Consider the following 20077-nt stretch of genomic DNA (forward strand, 5'->3'; position numbering starts at 1 on the left):
CTCCAGTTGAGAAGAACGATCATCCTCAGAATTATTTACCTTCTGTGCCCCCTTGATATGTGTGTGTTTCTGTGTGTGTGTGTGTGTGTGTGTGTGTGTGTGTACAGGTACCTAAAAAAAATCAAATGAACCCTAAAGGTAAGAAGTACATATTATACTCCCTGGATACGCAGCCACACTACCTGAGTTTAATAAGACACAGGCTAAGTCTGAGTTGTAAACTACAGCCGTCGGTGAATTACCTTGTACTGGTGAATCTCCGCTTTCTAATCTGCAAAATAAGCCCTTTACCAGCCATCACCAACCTCACAGCCTTGCGTTTTAGCTACTGCCTTTGTTTTCATTTTCACCCCCATGGTCCTTCATTCAATGCCCAGGCTAAACTTTTTTTATTATTATTGTGAATCCGATCACGTCTTGCCGTGCCTGGTGGGCCACTCTGTTGTAGCTCACCATTGTTTAGGGTGTGATGTAAGTGCAGTCTGCAGAAGCTTACAGAACTCAGTCCTCACCCCTGTCCAAAGTCAGCTTGTGTTACCATACCATCGTTTGTGGCTCCTGCCAGTCAGGCTTCTTTGAAAGCCCCTGTGGATCAAGCCATGTGTTTCCTGCTTAGGCTATTTAGGTACCTGGAGAGGCAGAGAAAACCAGGCTTAAAGCTGTTCTTCGTGCCACCCTTCAGGTTCCAGTGCCAATGGCATCCCCTCCGTGACACTCTCATCTTAATGAGCGCAGCTCCTGCCATTCCCCTGATCTCCTCATCCTCTCCTTCTCGAACTTACCACAGGGTGCAACCTTACCATTTTGCCGATTAACCATCGTCCGCACTAGACTGCCAGTCCTCCAGGGGCAGGAGCCATGTCTGCTTTGGTTGGTCAAAGACAGTGTCCCAGTGACACAGTGGATGGCCATTGGATTGCCAACTGAAAGGTTGGCATTTTGAACCTACCAGCGTCTCTGCAGGAGAGAAATGAGGCAGACTGCTTCTGGGAAGGTGTAGAGTCTCTGAAACTCGATGGAGCGCTTCTACCCTGTCCCAGAGGGTCAGAACGACGGTGGTTCCAGGGGATGGAGTTTTCCGTGGGGTCCATGGGGACCCCTGGGTGGTGTAAGTGGTTAAGACGCTCAAGCAACTGCTAAGTGAATGACTGGAAATTTGAATTCACTCACATGTGCCTCACAAGAAAGGCAGAGAAATCCACCCAAGTAACCACGGAGAACAATATGGAGCCCGGTTTGATTCTGGCATGCGTGGGTTGCCATGAGCCAGAAGCGGCTGAACTGAACAGGCAGCTGGTTTGACTCTTGGTCTTTGTGTGGGCAGTGTTTAACACTTACAAGAATGGTGCCCAGAGATTCCTCAGTAATCATCGAGTGTATGAATAGATCAGTGTTTCGTAACGTGGGTAATACTGCTCCCTGGGGAGTAGACGTGGGGAGTGGGCGCTGGACAGATCCAGGAGAGCTGAAGAGGCAGGTTAACTACATGTAATCTGGGATTATGGCTGTAATACAAAAGGTGTTCGTTGCCAAGGAGGTGCTGAGCCATTGTTTTCAGAAGGGGACAGCAGGCCAGGTAAGTACGGGAACCAATGGAACAGATGAAAGAAACGCGTGCCGCCATCAGTGAATGGCTCCAGGGAACACGCTTACTTCGTGAGACTCTGTGCAAACAAGTTGTGTGACTCTGAGCTGGGTGGCATTTTATTTACTCATCAAGGATTTTATTGAGAATTTTGGATGGGCTAAGGACTCAATAAAGTCTAGGTAATTGTATGTCTATCACACGAAACAGAACATTTCAGGAACTAGGGGGGGAAAGATTCAATCACCATTGAGCTCAGCAAAATCCATAATCCCCAAGCAGTTATAACTTCATGGTGATCATAAAACCAGTCATGTGATTGGGGGTTGTCAGGCGTGGACTGTAATCAGAGGAACGGACCTCTGCTGAGGAAATCAGTCTCCTCCTCTTACACCCTGATCACAATGGTATTTGGATATTGTTGATAATGACTAGTGCAACAAGAATTCATACTTACTTTTGAACGTGTTTTAATGTGGGCTAATACGAATGGGAGAGGGAGGGAATCCTACGTCCCACTACTCAGAATTCACTGTTGACAATGTTGGGTTGCATAGAGTGACTCAAACAGCCTTGAGGGACTGCTGTACGTTCAGTTTTGAGTTTGCATTTCCTCCTTAGCATTATTGCATCCATAATTTTTCAGTCAATTGCATAAATCTTTGGAAATATTACTGTAAGAGCTGCTTATCATTCCGCTGAGCAGATTAACCGTGGGCTATTTAATCATTCTACTCTCGCTGAATACTACTGTGCTTGAAAACACTCTATGTGCTGATCTTATATTTACAGGGAGCAGGCTGAGGAATCGGAGTCTGCAACGTGCAGGCCCCTACTAGATCAGTCACAAGTATTAGAAACATGTCTGTGTGACTGGGATTCATCCGGTCACTCTTCGGTTTGACAGAGTAGGTTGATTGCCACCATGTAACATTATAAGTGCTGGCCACCAAGGGAAACAGCAATGACAAGACATGGTCTGGAGCCCAAAGGACTTCACAGTCTCTGTAGAGTAACCCTTCTATCTACAGAAAAGATGCTCACTGGTGCAATGATGTCCAAGGGAAACCGTGAGAGATGGAGCGCAACAGCCGGGAGGAAAGTAGCTTATGGGCAGAGAGCAAAATGTTCTGAGAGGGTGTTGGCAGAGCCTGCAGTGGGAAATAGCCTTGAGTGCTGACAAGTCAGGCTGTAGTGCTAAGGGAACTGCCTACAAAGGGTCTTGGCTTTGATGGCTCAGTGTGTAAAAGACTGGGTATAAAGGATATGAGTCACCAGTGGACTAGGACCTTGACCTATTCCTATTTGGCTTTGAAATTATTTCCCTGGTAGCTGTGGGGAGATGGGATAGCAGAAACCAGCACACTTATTTCCACACCAGGTGTTTCCTCCCCAGGTGATTTCAGGGGTATGAAGATCCACAGATCCGGCTCCTCCATCGCACCCTCTCGCATAGCCATAGCACAGGAATGCTTCCAGAGACACAGAAGGTGGTATCAGCTAGGCCAGTGCATGACAAGACATATAGGTTGAGCTGGAACACTTCTTAATGTCTTCTGATTCGACTGCCAGCCACTGCAGAGGTGGCTCAAATTTGCGGTGTATCGCCTACAGTAGGACAGGAGGAGCAGACGGATCCATCTTCCCTCCCAGCAATTGCCTCCTAAGTCGATGCCAAGTCTGGAGAACAAGTAGAATCCCACAGGCTGTTGTGGCCAAAGGGAGATTGAATCCAGATACAGAAGACAGTGGTGGAAGCCACCCTCATATTCCACTGCTGGGGCTAGTGCTATTGAGGGGTTGGCTCACCCCGTGGAAAGCTGCCACAGTGAATTAGATGGCATAGAAGGGAACTGCTGTTGACTGTGAAAGGCCAGGAATGACTCATCCCTCCTTGAATGTCAAGGCTGGAAGCTTCTTTAGGCATCATCTAGTCCAGCTCACTAATGTTTTGGCTGAAGGAGCCATGCTCTTTCCCAGTAATGAATGTTGAGAGCACAGGCTGGCAGCTGGCACATGACCGGTACCTGCTTGCTGTAGCTCACAAAGTCCATTTGCAGGCCAACGTGGGGCAAGAGGCTTTCTCTCAACCACCCAGCAAATTCCCGTGGAGTCTTTCACGACCTACGAGAGGCACACTAGTGCAGGTAGTACATCTTTGGCCTTCGTGAGTCTGCTCCACTTGATCGTAGGGAAGTATCTCCACCATCAGAATAGAAACCACTCCGTCTTCCCTAAGAAGGTCCTGGTGCACAGCATGGCACGGGCAGTCATTTTCTGAAAGTTTGACGTTTGAGGAAAGGAGTGGGATTCACAGAAACATTGTGTTCTGCTGCTCTGTTGTCGTGGACCGAGGTGAATCAGTGGTCCATTCAACTGTTCCTAAGTCAGTGCATTTTCCCTCTCTCCTGGGCTTCCTAGAGAATTGGGATCAGCGTGTGACCATTGTCTGGAAGGGAGAATCCTTGTGCAGTATGCCTTCAATGCCTCCTCTCCGATGCCTTGTGGTCCATCAGGACACTGGAGCCCTCGAGAAGCAGAAGGTAAGTCCACGTTCTGTCTACCAGCCCTTTACAGTATGTAGAGTTCGATGGTGTGAACGGTCTCTCTCATCTACCACTCTTCTTTCATCTTAAACTCGGTCCACGGGGCTAGTACTGGTGAGCACATTCAACAGATACTGTTCGGACATCTGCACTGTCTCAACTCATGTCACTCTCACTTCACATGTGAAGGCACAAAGGGATCAGCATATTAAATACCTGCCCAAGGGCACACACCTGAGACGCATGCTATGTCTGATTATAGTCTCAACAGCCTGTGGGTACACATGAAGTCACACTCGCAGCCACACATTTGCGGGCTTCATGTCATCAGTAAGACCTCTCAGTTACCTCTCGAAGTATGCAGGGCCTTGCCACAAGTGGCACAACTCTGCTTCCCGGTTTCTCCCACATGCCCTCCTTCCTGGGATCCATTAGCCTACAGGCAAAGTGACGGAAGCACCCCAGGATCGTGGCAGGGGAAGGATCCCTCTGCTCCCTTGAAATCATATCCACTGCCAAACCCTATGTGGTCGGTAGAAATGAAGAGAATGCCTTTAGCCCAATGCTTTGTTGCGCTTTCTTCCTTGGCCCTAACACAGTGCCGCTGGGAGTTTCAGGAAGAGGAGGGTGCATTGCTGTTCCAGCTCCCTCTGCAGTCTTTCTTTTGTAAGGTTCAGACTTGGCCCTTGACGCCAGGTTGGTGAAGCGTGTCCTTCCCTCTCCGTCTTCCAGCTCACCCTCTCCTTAGAAAGTCACGCATTAAACTCCTGCTCTCTGTCTCTCCTGCTCCTGGGCCGGCCGGCCGGCCGGCTCACGCCAACACTCGCTGACTGGGTGGGACATTCTTACACCAGTTCATTCAAGGGAGTGGAACCTTCGGTGACTCCTGATTGAGCTTTTGTGAGGACTTCTTCTGTATCCTCTATCTATTGAGAAGGAAGTCTGAAAGGCAGTTGGGGGGGAGGGGTATGAGGGCATGGGAGTAGGCGTGGGTGGGGGCAGAGATGGAATAAAGCAAAGGACAGGATTCAGAGAGGAAAGCAAGGGAGAAAACTTGTGGCACGATACTGTGTTATCTTCAGAAGTAACTTAAAAATGAGAGTAACTCAAGAACACTAAACAAATCCATCTGAAATGTGAAGCAAGAAGGATGTCTGGGAGAACCCCTCCGTTCAACCTCACAGGACCACAGTCAGACTTGGAAGGGATGCCAGGGTCACCGGCCCCAGTTCCCACCCAGGGCAGGAGCCCCCTCTGTATCTCCCTCACTGAAGCTTCCCCAGGACCAAATCAGACATGTTCTAGGTCTCCCCGTGCTAGCTCCATTTGTAAGAAAGGTCTTGCTGAAGTCTGCAACCACACAATTTCTCACAAGAGAAACATACGTATCTTCTACCTGTTAGCACCGCATACTTCCACAGAGTGAGTCTGACATCTGTGATGGCTGTAGAGATTGCATGCCTGGCAGTGAATTGCTCATGGCACACAATTGACCTTTGGAACCATCTTAAAGTACATCACCCAGTGGAGTGAAGTATACTCACTAGGTCCAGCAGCCATCAGCAGTCTCTCGTTCCAAGACTCCTTTTGTAATCACCCCAAACCAGACTAGACACACATGAAACAGTCCCTTTGCAGCCCTCCTCTCTCCAGCTCCCTGTCCTCCCTAGCCTGCTTTCTGGTCCCATGGATGTGCACAGTTTGAACATGTCATATACCTGTGAATTGTATCATATGTGACCTCTGTGATAGGCTTTATTCATTTAGCATGGTCTCAAAGTTTATCATCTTGTAGCATGTGTTCCTTTCACGTCTAAACAGCAATCTATAGGACGGATCTATAACCAGGGTTTATCTGTCCATCTGTTGATGGGCATTTGGGTTGTTTTGACCTGTTGGTTATTGTGACAGGAGCTGCCATGAACATTGGTGGTGTGTTGTGTTGGTGTTTGTGTGTTGTGGCGCATCTCTGTGTTTGAAGAATGTCTCCGTTTCCATTTACAATATGACAACTATCAATAGCTATAACTTATAGGAGTGAAAGTTCATCAATAATATTTTTAAAAATTTAAAGTGTGAGAGGGGAGAGGAAGAGCTTAGATTGGGGAGGTGAATAAAAGCCAGATAAGTATGTATTTGAAGCTACAGTGGGAGTAGGGAGAAGGTCCTAGTGTTTCTCTTTTTGAGCAAGGTGTATGGTAATTGTGTGCCTGCTTTAAGCACTGCTTAAGAAGCAATTTGGGGAGGAGGGGTTTAGAAGGAAGGGCTAGTTAGGTGGCTGTTACAGAAATCCAGCTGCTGGCCGTGGCCTTGATGAGGTCAGTGGCAATGAGAATCGGGAGAGGTCATTGAGGTTAGAGATATTTAAGAAGCAGAATCAGCAAGACTCTCCTCTGAAGCTTCTCTAGTTAAAACCATCTTGATTTATTCTACTGCTTATTTGATTGAAATAACTTCCAGACATCTCCCATACCCCTATCCAAGCCCACTCTCAATTGCTGAAGTGTGTTTCGGGTTTGTCCTTGACCCCGTATACTGTGATACACAGAACCGAGTTCAACTGGAAGCCCTGAGCCTGCTCACTCTCTGGGCTGACTCAGTCCTCCAAGGAAAAAGGAAAGCCCAGCAGCTGGGGTTTTTTCTTGGGGATATGTAAATTTAGCCCATCCAGGCCAGGGAAAGACTTTAGTTTGTGTGTGTTATTTTAAGTGCATCCTTTGGCTCAGACCTTTGTAATATTCTTAAAGAAATAAGCTATCATTTCTTGAGTCAAACGCTGCCATTTATTTCTCCACTCATTTTCATCCTATCTACTTTTGCATGTTTACGTGTTGATATTTCTCAAACAAAAAGCTACGAACTCCATGAGCAATGCCAAACAGATTGGTGGTGTTGGGTAAAGCACTTGGAGGGATGGGGAAGGGGACTACATCTTGGTGCCAACCTTGCCATCTGCTCTGTGCCATCAGCTTTACCCTGAAGCTGATACCTTCTCCATTGAACTAACTCTTGAACTATCATGTCCTTCTCCGCTTTAGTATCCGACGAAGCTGCAACTTCTCCTTAGTTCCATGTTAAAATATTCATTGATCATCTGCTATGTTTTATAAACTTCCTCTCAAAGAAGGTAAATTCAATCGCAGAAAGACTTGTCTTTGGTCTCCAATGTGGTTGAAATCAAGAAAAATACCTGTTTTCATATCTCTTGATCAAAACGACATTCCATAGATGAACATTTCCTGATGTATTCAATACTGTGTTATACTTACATGCCAGGAATCTGATAGCTGGGTTTCGGACTGCCTTGCACACCACATTTGCAAGCCTATAACATCCCAAGTGTTGAGTCTTCCATGAAAAAACTAACACAGAACACCAGATATTTTCAATTTGTTTTTATCTCTGTATGAATCTTTGCCCCATTCTTTTGCCTAGAATATTTCAGGCATGCCTCAGAATTCATCTAGAAATGGAAAACAATTGGGCACTTTGTTTTTATAAGTATATTTGTGTCGATCAACAGCTGCAGTGTATATCAGCATATATCCAGTAGGTATCTGTATAATCTTTATAAGTTTAGAGCACCATAAATATGTATGTGTATGTTTCTAAAACATAAAGACCTTATTTCCAGTTGACAGCATATGCAAACTGGTCACTTTATATTCGGCTCCATGTAGACAAAAAGGATGTGCATTAGTAATGGAGTACCTAGACCTTTGCTCTTGTTCTTCAACCCTTCCTCTCTGTGCCTTGCTTCTCCCAGTTTCTCTGTTCCTCCCTCCCTGTCTTTCCTTCCTCGCCTTTTCCACTCTCTTTTCCCCCCTTTCTCCCTCCTCTTGATCTTCCTTCTTTGGCTTCCTTCATTCCCTCTTCTCGGTCTTCCTTCATCTTAGCCTTATGACTGTACAGCATCCCACATAACATCAATCTACGAGCGCCATTCATCATCAATCTACTAGCATCAACCTACGAGCGCCATTCATCTCTCCCCCTTAGAAACTGTGCCCTGTCCTTCTAAGCCCTCTAGTGCTTCCTTTGTCCAGGCCATAGCACAGAACACAAACCAAATCCTCATGGTGCTCTGTAATGGATGGATGGAGGGATGATGTCTGTGTCTGTGAATAGACGTTTAGATAAAAGACAAATCTGTGTCTTGTCCCAAGTCCCTATTGTGCTCAGTAAAAAGTAATAATAATAATAATCATTTCCTTAATGTGGAATGCAAGACCTTCATATTGTAGGGTCTGCTCAGCTTTCTAGCCTCATTGCTCACTGTCTTCTCATTGTACTCAAAATCACAGGCCTCTTGTCTCACATTCTCTATCACCTCCTTGCTTGAAATACCTCCTCCTGCCAGTATTTTCTTCCATTTTTTAGAGCAGCACTAATACACGTGGGTCATCCATTAAGGGTTTTATCCCCATTGATTTCACAAGCAATCCTGTAGCTGACACGCTGAGAATTACTGTGGCTGATACTTTAACCCGCCTTCCATCACTTCAAAACCAGCCACTTGACTGGGGCGAGAACATCGCCTTAGATCCATGTGCGTCAGGGAATTCCTTGAATCTCTTCTGTCAAATTGGTTTCAGAAACCCTACATCACGGACTTATTAGCAGGGTGAAGGAGCCAAGGCACATGATGTGCTTGGCTAGTCTATGAAGCCCTAGATTATTCCAGAGGTTGCTGCTTTGGCGATGAGTTGGAGTGGATGACCCGGGAGCGCTTTCATGTCTGAGAGTTTATGTCTCGTGCCAGAAAAGCACGAACTTTGCTGAGAATTCTACTGGTATGTACTGACTTGAGCCTAATGGCTTTATTTACCTTCCTGTCCTTTGGAAAGCGTGTGGTCCCTCTGTTGACTAACAAGAAACCAGGGAGGAAGGATGAGCCCAACAGATTTGTCATTTTGCTCTCCGGTGGCTTCCTATCGCTGAAAATTGGTTTCTTCGAGAAAGGGAGAAAGGCGGCTCCATGCCCCGCCAATTCCCGGAGAGAACCTGTGGAGGGGAATGATCACCCGGCACCCACCGCTAGCCAGGAAGCCTGGAGTGACGTCAAGGGCAGCCCCAATCAGTCCAATCTCACTCTCCCAGATGCCATTCGTGGCCATAAAATTATCCAACCATTTTGGATCTCATCCAAAACAATGTGTGATCACAAGAATGAAGGGAAACCAGCTGACGTGAAGGGGCTGAGGAGTCAGGCAGCCTCTGACTGCTTCCTCAAAGGACACCCACGATTCACAGGACTGTCACTCATGCTCCATAGATAGAATTTGTATCTGTGTGCAAAGTTGTGAAGCCAGTGGACTTCACACATGGAAGCCCAGGAATCTTCATTGAAGGCAGACTTATCAAAAACATTTAGATGCATATTCCTAACCACTTCAGTTTACATGTGCGAATAAAAGACATGTGAGCACACCGGCTCCTGTGGGCTTCTGACGCTGTAATTCTGTGTTAATCTGTAAACTAGGGGGGAAATCTGCAGAAACTCATATATGTATAAGAGAGAGTTTTATATAAAGGGTGAGCATACATTCAGAAAGCATCCCTTAGCCCATATGTATGACACCGATCTACATAGTCCCCCTAAAACTCACAAAACACACACAATGATCCCAAATGCAGGAGGATCACATCACAGGCCAGTGAGTACAAAGTCTTTTAATTCAATGGTACTGTAAGCATCTCAGCATGGCCATGGGCTTCAATGCAGCTTCTCCAGCACCAAGGGCTGCATCAGGGTAAGTCCATGTGGCTTCTCCTCAGGGATGTCTCACAGGAAGTGAGCCTTGCCAGCTGAGGCAGAGAACTAGCTAAGGCAGCCGCATACTGGTGGGACCATCAGAGAGCAAGAGACAAGAGAACTAAAAAGGCAAGGCTCACCGAGCCATTTATCCCGCATGTGTTTATCGGCCATGTTGGCACAATAAACCTTAACTATCACAAACTCTTTATAAGAACAGAAAAAGTAGAAAGCCTCATATTTCTCCCATGGTTCAGCTGGTGGTTTTAAACTGCTGAATTTGTGGTTCACAGCCCAATATGATACCAGAGTTGGTAAGGAGAATAGCATGGCATGGATATTGATTTTAGATTTTGAAAATCCTATGCCTTTACCATGACTATCAACACCATGGTACCACCTGATTTGGGAGACCCTCCTAATACTGTGTACCCTATCCCATGCATTTACATAATAGAAGTGATTCCTGCCATGGAATCTAGAGATTGATGCTGCTAGTGGAAATGCAAGCCGTATATCTATTCACAGGAGATTCATTTGAGAATATCTCTGGAACAGAATTCAAGACCTTGTCTTGTCTGAGCTCTAGAATTTATGTAAAACCCTCTTCCTGTTTTTGTGTCCTCACCAGCAGAGGTTTTATATACCACAGAGTGAGGTAAGAGATGCAGAAGTACTTAGGAGAGGGAGAGCGATCATGAGGCCACAGCAAAGCAAGTGACTGAGACAAGTTCTCCCCAAGCTTGGGCCTTGGCATCCATCCTCCAACCTCTCCTCTGCTTGTCCTGTTCTGACCGGAAAGACACCTGTCAAGTGCTACTCTCCCATCTGCCATAACGATCTGGCTTCCTTACAAAATCACAGCGCTAGTTTAGGGAGCATGCCTTGATGGTCCACAGCTCTGCGCCCAGCCACAAGCACAGTATGTGAAAACTCAAACTGAGACCTTTGAGTCACAGGAGCCTTTAGAACCGAGTAGCACTGCCCCTGTGGGTTTCTGAGGCTGTCACTCTTTCTGAGAATGGAGCAGCTGCTGTTCCAAGGGCCAACCTTCAGATAAACAGCCCAGTCCACTGTGCCACCGGGGCTCCTGATAGCTTACGAGATGGATACGCATTTGAGTATACAAGGGTTGACATTATTGGATGTAACAGCAGAGTGTGAAAAGTGATATTTTCATAACAATGACCAAAATTAAAGTAGTTACAGAAAGCAAAGATGTCACAAAAGCCAAGTTCATGGTTCGTAGAAGCATCAGATGCGGTGGAACCATAGAGAGGAGAGAGAGAAATCCTATTAAAAATGAAGGAGGAGGCGACAGGTAAATGTCCAAAGTCCACCAACATATACTCAGGTGTTTTCTTTGAGGGACAGACAAATCTCCAGGATCTCACAGGTTGGTTCCTTCAGGATTCCATCTGGCCAGGCTGCACAAGTTCATTCATTCACTCGCTTGGCCTTCCTGGGATCTAAACAGGAAGGTTAAAAGATATGGAAAAGATATGAGGCAATCTCCAAGAGCTAGTCATTGAATGAGAAAAATCTACAGACCCAATAATATAATCATAACACAGAATGATACCAACTATTGATCACCTTAGTCAGTTAAGTTTTGTTCTTGATTTTAATTCTACTACTTGTGATCTCAGATCTTGGACATGTCCCTTTACTGAGTCTCATTTTCCCCCTCTATAAAATGGGAATGGTAATATACCCTCCTCTCCGTGAAAAACTCTTGGCATAATATATGACACGTGATGGGAATTCCTTCTCTGGGACACTTGTTTTCCCTTCTTCAAGTTGAGATTAATCTCCATTCTAATGCCAGGACCCATGTCCCGTCTGTCAAGCCCTACAGGTACATCTGGTACAGAGAACCAGTGCTTTCCACTTACAAAGGGGCACTGAGGGAGTGACTTCCTGCTCTACCTCTTGGCTCCTTAATCTCTAACGTAGAGATTGTGACGCCTATCTGTCTGGTAGGAATGTTTGTGGATGAAATGGCATAAAGTCAATATAGCACCTGCGCCCGTGCATGGCCCTTAGTGGAAGCTCATAGTCACAGCACTTTTTAATGGTAGTGTCTGTTCTGTGTGTCTCATCATCCCTCATATATGACAATGACCGTGAGGTTGGATGCTATGCAGTATGGTCATGTATTTGTTGTTTTCTGGTTTGGTTTGGATTTTCACAAGTGTGGGGGTTTACTAGGGAAGTTAACAAGGTACCAAAAGTCAGGATCATATGTCCACAACAACAGCTCTTCCCGGCCAGCAGCCAAGTGTATTTCTACTTTTTCAGCCATCATTGTAACAGCTCCGATTTAGCAGGGGCTTTACAAGGACAATGATAACAGAAGCAAATGGCCCAAGTCCATGGCTACAATGCTAAACATTCGACCTGTCCATTTGTTAAGTAAATGACATTCCCTTCAAAATAAATTAGGAAATTGTTTTACAAAGTCAATACAGTACATAGAAACAGGAATGGGAAAGAAATAAGAGAAAGTTGGGACTTCTTCCTTTATAAGAAAGTGTGATTTTGTTTCCCCTGCTCATTTTCACTGCCCTTGTTTTCCATTTTTTTAACCATAAGCACAAATTGCTTTGACAAAAAAATGGAGCGTTAATCATCATCATCATCATGAAAACATCTTATGTGGAAATTGGCATCAGTGAGTGTCAGAGTTAACAGCAGCAGTCCTCAGTAGAACTTCCTGTAACGATAGATACTTTTTATGTTTACATGAGGCAGTGTAATTGCTAGAGGTCGCCATAGGGCCCTCAGACTACAGACGGTATGAGTGAAGAATTGGACTTAAAATTGTATTGAATTTTGAATCATTCTAAGGGTCATATGTGCTTGCTAACTGCTAGCTCAAACAGCGCAGGTTTCGGGCACGTTAGTGGATGAGAAGCTGAGCAGTCATGACTGAGATGCACACACAAGTGACATAGCCAGAAGAAGTAGAAATTCAATTTCTGATTCACATTCTGGTACAATCCTGTCTTAGCTGGTGGACTGTGGGTGAGAGGCTCCATCAGTCTTATGCACGCAACAGTAACATTCAACAAATATTGAATGTGGACTTTCTATGGGCCAAGCATTGTCTTCAGTGGAGTGCCTATGCAGTGAGAGAAAGAGAGCTATTAAAAAAGGAAACAGAAATGACGACTATCTTAAAAGTTTATTGGATGAATAAGTGATATACGAGGGGCTTCAAAAAATTCACAGAAAAATTCCATTATCTAAGTCTATTTTACTACAGACTGTTAGAAGTCCCCTTGTACGTGGGCCAATGACCCACGAAGTCCAGAGAGCCTCTCAGGGCATTGGGAGTAGACGAGAAGAAAGGCAGCACCTTGATGATTCACACCAACCTGAGGGTCACTTCCAGCCGGCGGATTCTGTGAACCCATGAGCACACTGAGCCCAGGGAGGGGTGGGGGGGGGGGAGGGAACCTTGCCGTTGTTGGCACTGCTTCTTGTTCTGGCTCATGATATCCTAAAAGTCTTTGTGCATTTCTTTGTTCCCCTTTTCTCTTCTCTTCATTTCCTCTGTTTCTTCCCTCCTTCTTGTCCCTTGCCTAGGCAGAGACAGAGAGGAAGGAGGCATGTTTAGCCTGTACTGGAATAGCTTTCCCACCGTCAGTGGCTTGCCAGTATTCATGGTGTCATGATTCCTGGTAAGCTGTAACTTCACTAAGCCTTTTTAGGGGAAAACAATATGCTCTTTTCCTTTAGCAGTATAAACGTATAGCACCTCAGCCCCACAGGCCACTAGTGATAAGGAAAATCTAAAGCGACTGATTGATTGACTTGAGATCCTCTGTCATCCACTCACCAGCTGATTTGTCTCTCTCACTGGATTCCTTTAAGTAAATTAAAGCCAATCATTACATGGAGTCTTGATTACTTTTCTCAACAGTGCAAAAAAAGCTCTCGGAGGGCCTAGGACGAGTGACCTCAGCGGAGAAACATTCAGAAGTCACTTCAGGCTGAGCTCACTGGGGAAAGACTAGAAGAGTCCCTCCTTTTCTGTCCGCACCCCCGACACAGCCCTCCCCTTCCTGCGTCCAAGCAGACCGAGCAGAGTAGCTCAGTGGTCTGGGATGACCTCATGGGGGATGGAGAGAAGGGGAGAGGAAGTGGAGATGGTTCCAAGACGGTTTACTGTCCAGCTCTGTCATTCACGGTTCTAGACATTTTCTCCCAGCACCTTCGATTTGAGGACCAGATCCTCGCCAGCGTCACCTACTTTTTGTGGGAAATTCTCTGGCATCTCAAGTTCGTTGTGCCAAAGGCAGTAGTAGCACGTGGATTCTGCTTTATTTTACTGTCCACTGAGGCCAATATGGGATTTTTGTTTTTAAACAAAAAACATTTGTGTGCGCTTAGAGTGAGCTAGAACTGGATCCTAATGCTGGCCTTTACACTTCAGTTGTCTACCTCGGGTAATTCGCTCCATGTTGGTGAGCCTTCATCTCCTCACCTGTGCAATTGAAATCAGTCCTTATAGAATTCAACAAGCTAATGGGATTTGCTGTGTCCCATAGCAAAGGTGTCACTGTGTTCTTTCCATCATAATCAACAAGTAGGAGTTGAGGATGGGGAATTTGGACCTAGACTTCATGTAAGACTATGACTTGAATGTAAATTTTTTTTAACCAAATGTCTGGTGATGTTTTCAAGATCTGTGTTACGGAAAGAAGGACAAGCTAGATGCTGCACATATAGCAGATTCTCCAAGATACTAAAAATCCTCTCTGCCTGAGCTTTACTAAGACCAGTCTCGCCTAAAACGCGTACAAAACTCCAAGCACCATACTTTAGGATCTCATGAGTTTGTCTGTTCCTCACAGGCCATCCAGATGTGGAGCAACCCTGTAAGTCCAGTGTCAGAACATGGAGCCCAAATTCAGGCGTCCACCAGCACATGGTCCCTCCAGCCTGTCCCGAGCCTCAAGGTTGCTACCTCGAACTGGAATTCCGCTACCCTTTGGTCCCCGAATCTCTGACCATCTGGGTGACCTTTGTCTCCACTGACTGGGACTCCAGCGGGGCTGTCAATGATATCAAACTGATGACTGTCAGTGGGAAGAACATCTCCTTGGGCCCTCAGAATGTCTTCTGTGATGTCCCACTGACCATTAAACTCCTGGGTGTGGACGAGGAGGTCTCTGGGATCCAGATCTACACATTGGATCAGCACTTGGAGATTGATGCCGCCATGCTGACCTCCCATGCGGACACGCCACTTTGCCTTGAGTGTAAGCCCTTACAGTATAAGGTAGTCCGGGATCCACCGCTCAAGGAGGGTGTGGCCTCAACCCTACACCTCAATAGAAGATTCATGGACACGTAAGTACGCTATCTGGCTAGAGAGATGTTTAAGTGGGTGGGCTATGGAGGGATGTTAGGAGATTCCACAGAATCTCGACTAGAAGAAAAATTACCATCATAGCCCAAATCATTTCTGGTGTGATTCATGACCCAATTTTAGGTGTGGAATTGTTCTAATAGGGCAGAGTTGATTTGATGGGAAGAGCAATAGACAACAAGCCCAGATCCTATATTTGGGTAGGAACTCTGCTGCGTGATGGAAAGCCTCCCAGATCTCTCTGAAACTTAGCTTCCCCATTCATAAGATAAAAGAGAGAAAAAACAGATAAAGAGGTTGGAAGAGATTTACAATGAGAAAGTGATCTAGTATTAATGAAAGTAGAAGAATGGAATTTTGCTAGTGGGTTTCTTCTCATATTAAATTGAAGAAGAGACGTGCATTCTGATCGTCTTTTTGGTCGATGAAAAGGGGGTGAAGTTATGTCGGGTTGGCTGGGGACTGGGTACTCTCATGAGTAATCAAATGAGAGTTTTGCTGAAAGCTCAACATCAGCAGTCAAGATATTTGTTTTATTTTATTTGATGGTGTGGGAGAGACGTTCACATCCATGGATCCTAGGTCTCAATGACGCTTTTAAAATTTTGTTTTAATCATTGTATTGGGGGCTTGTACAACTCTTATCACAGTCCATCCATCCATCCATTGTGTCAGGCATGTTTGTACATATGTTCCCATCATCATTTTAAAAACATTTTTTCTACTTGAGCCCTTGGTATCAACTCTTCATTTTCCCCTCTCTCCCTGCCCGCCCTCCCTCACGAACCCTTGATAATTTATTTTTCTTTAATAGAGGAAAGAGCTAGGAGGCAAATGGCATTTATAGAGGTCTAGACAAAGACATGTACATGCAAATATATATATGAGGATGGGGAAATAGATCTATGTGCCTATATTTATAGATTTAGTATTAAGGTGGTGGAAGGACCTTGAGCCTCTACTCAAGCACTCCCTCAATGCATGAATACTTTCTTCTATTAAATTGGCATTCTGTGATGCTCACCCTCCCGACACAGCTGCTGAAGCCAAAGCGGGTGAACAAGTAAATGTGGTAAAGAAAGCTGATGGTGCCTGGCTATCAAAAGAGATAGCATCTAGGGTCTTAAAGGCTTGAAGATAAACAAGCAGCCATCTAGCTCAGAAACAATAAAGCCCACATGGAAGAACACATCAGCCTGTGTGATCATGTGGTTCCGAAGGGATCAGTTATCAGACATCAAAGAACAAAAAATCATATCATTGGGTGCACACCTCCATGATACGATCCCTGAGGACAAACGGGTGCATAAGCAAATGTGGCGAAGAAAGCTGATGGTGCCCAGCTATCAAAAGAGATAGTGTCTGGGGTCTTAAAGACTTGAAGGTGAACAAGCAGTCATCTAGCTCAGAAGCAACAAAGCCCACATGGAAGAAGCACACCAGCCTGTGCAATACGAGGTGTCAAAGGGATCAGGTATAAGGCATCATCAAAAAAAAAAATCTTACCATAGTGAATGAAGGGGGAAGTGCAGAGTGGAGACCCAAAGCCCATCTGTCGGCCACTGTGGAGATCCCCTCACAGAGGGGTCTAGAGGAGGAGATGAGTCAGTCAGGGTGCGATGTAGCACCGATGAAGAATACAACTTTCCTCCAGTTCCTAAATGCTTCCCCCAAACCCCCCCCCCACACACACACACACACTACCATGATCCGAATTCTACCTTGCAAGCCTGGATAGAACAGAGGTTTTACACTGGTGCATATAGGAGCTGGAGGCACAGGGAATCCAGGGTTGATGACACCTTCAGGACCAGGGGTGTGAGGGGTGATACTGGGAGTGTAGAGGGTGAGTAGGTTGGAAAGGGGGGACCGATTACAAGGATCTACATGTGACCTCCTCCCTGGGGGACGGACAACAGAAAAGGGGGTGAAGGGAGATGCCGCATAGGGAAAGATAAGACGAAATAATAATTTATAAATTATCAAGGGCTCATGAAGGAGGGGTAGCAGGGAAGGAGGGGAAAAAAGAGGACTTGATACAAAGGGCTTAAGTGACTTAAGTATATGTATGGATTGTGATAAGAGTTGTATGAGTCCCTAATAAAATGTTAAAAAAATAAAAGGTATAAAAAAAATTCATGTCTTACTCTGACCGCTGTCTCCCTTCCCCCATTTTTCTGTTGACTGTCCCCCTGGGAAGGGGATCCCCCTTTCTCCCCTGACCTTCCCCTACCCCTTCTGGTATTGCTGCTCTCACTATTGGTCCTGGGGGGTGGGGTCGTCTGTCCTGGATTCCCTGTGTTTCCAGCTCTTATCTATACCAGTGTACATGCTCTGGTCTAGCCGGGTTTGTAAGGTGGAATTGGGATCATGACAGTGGGGGGTGGGGAGCATTAAAGAACTAGAGGGAAGTTGCATGTTTCATCAGTGTTCTACTGACCCCTGACTGGCTCATCTCTTCCTTGCGACCCTCCTGTAAGGGGTGTCCGATTGGAATGATGGGCCTTTTTTGCTTTGCTTTTCCTGTTGCTTGTGAGCAGTCACAGCACACTATCACAGCTTTTTTTGTGAGCACAGGCTTATCTCCGTATTTTAGTTTTGCGAGTCACATCTCTCTCATTTCTACCCTCAGACCTTCTCAGGACTTTTGTTTTTTTGTTTACGTCCAGAAAGCCCACCTTAGAATGAAGCTGTGGGGGCTTTTACTATGTTCCACACCATGTGCGCTACAGTTTCTGTAGCTCTTACTTCTTTGAGGTTGTCCACGGTCCCCGCTCTGTTATCATTCTCACTTTACAGAGAAAGACACCACAGCGTAGGGATGTGTGCGACTTGTCTAAGCTCACACGGTTGGGAAACGGTGTGGACTCTCTCCAGGCTGCAAGAGCCAGTGCCCGTAACCAGTGTTCGTTTTAAGAGGGGATGCAGGAGGCGTAGCCACCTAATTGGGGCAGCAGGAGGCTTTGTCGTCAACCACTAAACAACACTTACTGAACACAGCTGTGTGCAGGTGAGTCCTGGGAGGAAGAGGAAGAACAGCTCAGTTTTCCATTCCAGCCCATCCACCTATTAATGTGCGACAAGGAGTCAGTCTCTTTGAGTCTGTCTTTCTTCTTCCCCCTGATGACATTGCCAAAGTCAACCGTCTCCTCCACAGGCCTTTGATGGCTCTTCTTTTAGTTTGAAGACAATGTAAACCAAAATCTCTGCTCTATCGCCTTGGAAATATTTACTAAGCCAATCATTCATAGAAATCCAGTTCTGGAGGAAACGTTTAATCTTTTTTAAGAGACAGAACCACTTTCAAACACTCTTCCACCACTTCCTCTTACATGCCAGCAATTAATGTGCACATCACAAGCAAGCCCTTGCCCACTCCTCGACTCAGAGATGGAGAACATCTGTTTGAGAACTCTGAGGGAGCCCTGGGTGTGTGACTGAGAATGTATTTAAAATTTAAAGGATTGCCTTGCCTTGAAAATACCCCACAACCCTGTCTCTCTCGTCTCTTCAGTTGTCTAGATCGGTAAAGTCCCATAAATGGAAGCCCCCTTAAAATCTCTTCATAAAACAATAGAGAGGAAAATCATTGACATTGTGAAACCTCAATTTAAACACAGCTTTCATTATTGTTCGCCTGGAATTATGAGCCTGTGAGAGCAGACAGAAGTTGATAAGTGTGAAATGGTTGACATTCAATTGAAGAAGCAAGAGCTCTGTGATCTAGGCAAGTCACTTACCCTCTCTAGTTCCCAGGGTCATAGGTCTACAAGGAGAAAGCTACACTGGATCACCCACTCTCTGTAGGCACTACCCTATAGAACAGAGCAGAACCGTTTCTAGGATTCCCAAGACTAAGTTTGTACAGAGCACACGGCCTTCTCTTTCTCTCTTCCTCACTCAGAGTTGCTCAAACTGTGAACCATCGGCCTTGTGTGTAACAGCTTATTACACAGTATCATCAGAGCTCCTTTTGCACGGAATTCAGATCCACTGCCATCGAGGAAATTCTGACTCAGGGGACCCTACCTGGGATTTCTCAAGCTGTACATTTGGATAGGATCAGATAGCGTTCTCTCTCTCCCTTGGAGTCTATGAGTTGTTTTGAACTGCTGATGTTGTGGTTAGCAGCCCATTGCTTCCCTGACAGTGCCGCTAGGGACCCCTTTGCACAGGATACATGGTTCTCAAATGTGGCTGCATGCGACATATCTGATGCATTTGAAAATTGCTTACATTTTACCTGTTTCATTCTCCTTCATATTAACGTAATTGGTCATGACATGGCGTGGTCATCAGGACGGTACATTTTCACCAGATGATTATAATAACGTGTAATGGAGACGTGTTAGAAATTCACATTCTCAGCTCCAGCCTTTCTACTGATTCCGAAACGCTTGGCGCAGGGCCACTTCCGGTGTTTCGGAAACTGGTTAAGGTTTAATAACCACCGTTCTGTCTGATCTTTTGCGAAAAGCAGGAAACTTTACAGTCTTTCCCACTCACGGTCGATATACAAATAGGCATTGAGAACATTCCCTGTGCCGGAGTGTTTGGAAAACTGGGAATTGCAGGGATGACTTAGACAAAGTTTGTTTTTCTAAGTTATTCCAGATTAACTTTACCTCTTGGTAAAGATGCCAACATCTGTGTCAGCTTGCTTCTAAGCCATCACTGCACACATTCCCACTCTATGCACCCTTCAGCTGTCAGTCACTTGCCTTTAGCCCCTACCAAGTGCCAAATAAGGTGCTCTAGTGGCATGGTGGTTAAAGTGCTTAACTGCTAACCTAAAAATCCTTAGTTCGAAC

At 45.6% G+C, this 20077-nt stretch overlaps 1 protein-coding gene across 1 annotated transcript in view; it reads left to right on the top strand.

The window, feature by feature from the left end:
* Positions 1 to 20077, top strand: part of PAPPA (pappalysin 1) — a 281949-nt gene that overhangs the window by 77604 nt on the left and 184268 nt on the right. Inside the window, exons 6-7 of the mRNA XM_075560393.1 lie at positions 4007 to 4128; positions 14749 to 15247. Coding sequence (XP_075416508.1) covers positions 4007 to 4128; positions 14749 to 15247 — 621 coding nt within the window. The remainder of the gene's footprint in view (positions 1 to 4006; positions 4129 to 14748; positions 15248 to 20077) is intronic.

The sequence above is a fragment of the Tenrec ecaudatus genome, chromosome 10 (genome assembly GCF_050624435.1).
Source record: "Tenrec ecaudatus isolate mTenEca1 chromosome 10, mTenEca1.hap1, whole genome shotgun sequence".
In the NCBI taxonomy this organism is placed as follows: domain Eukaryota; kingdom Metazoa; phylum Chordata; class Mammalia; order Afrosoricida; family Tenrecidae; genus Tenrec; species Tenrec ecaudatus.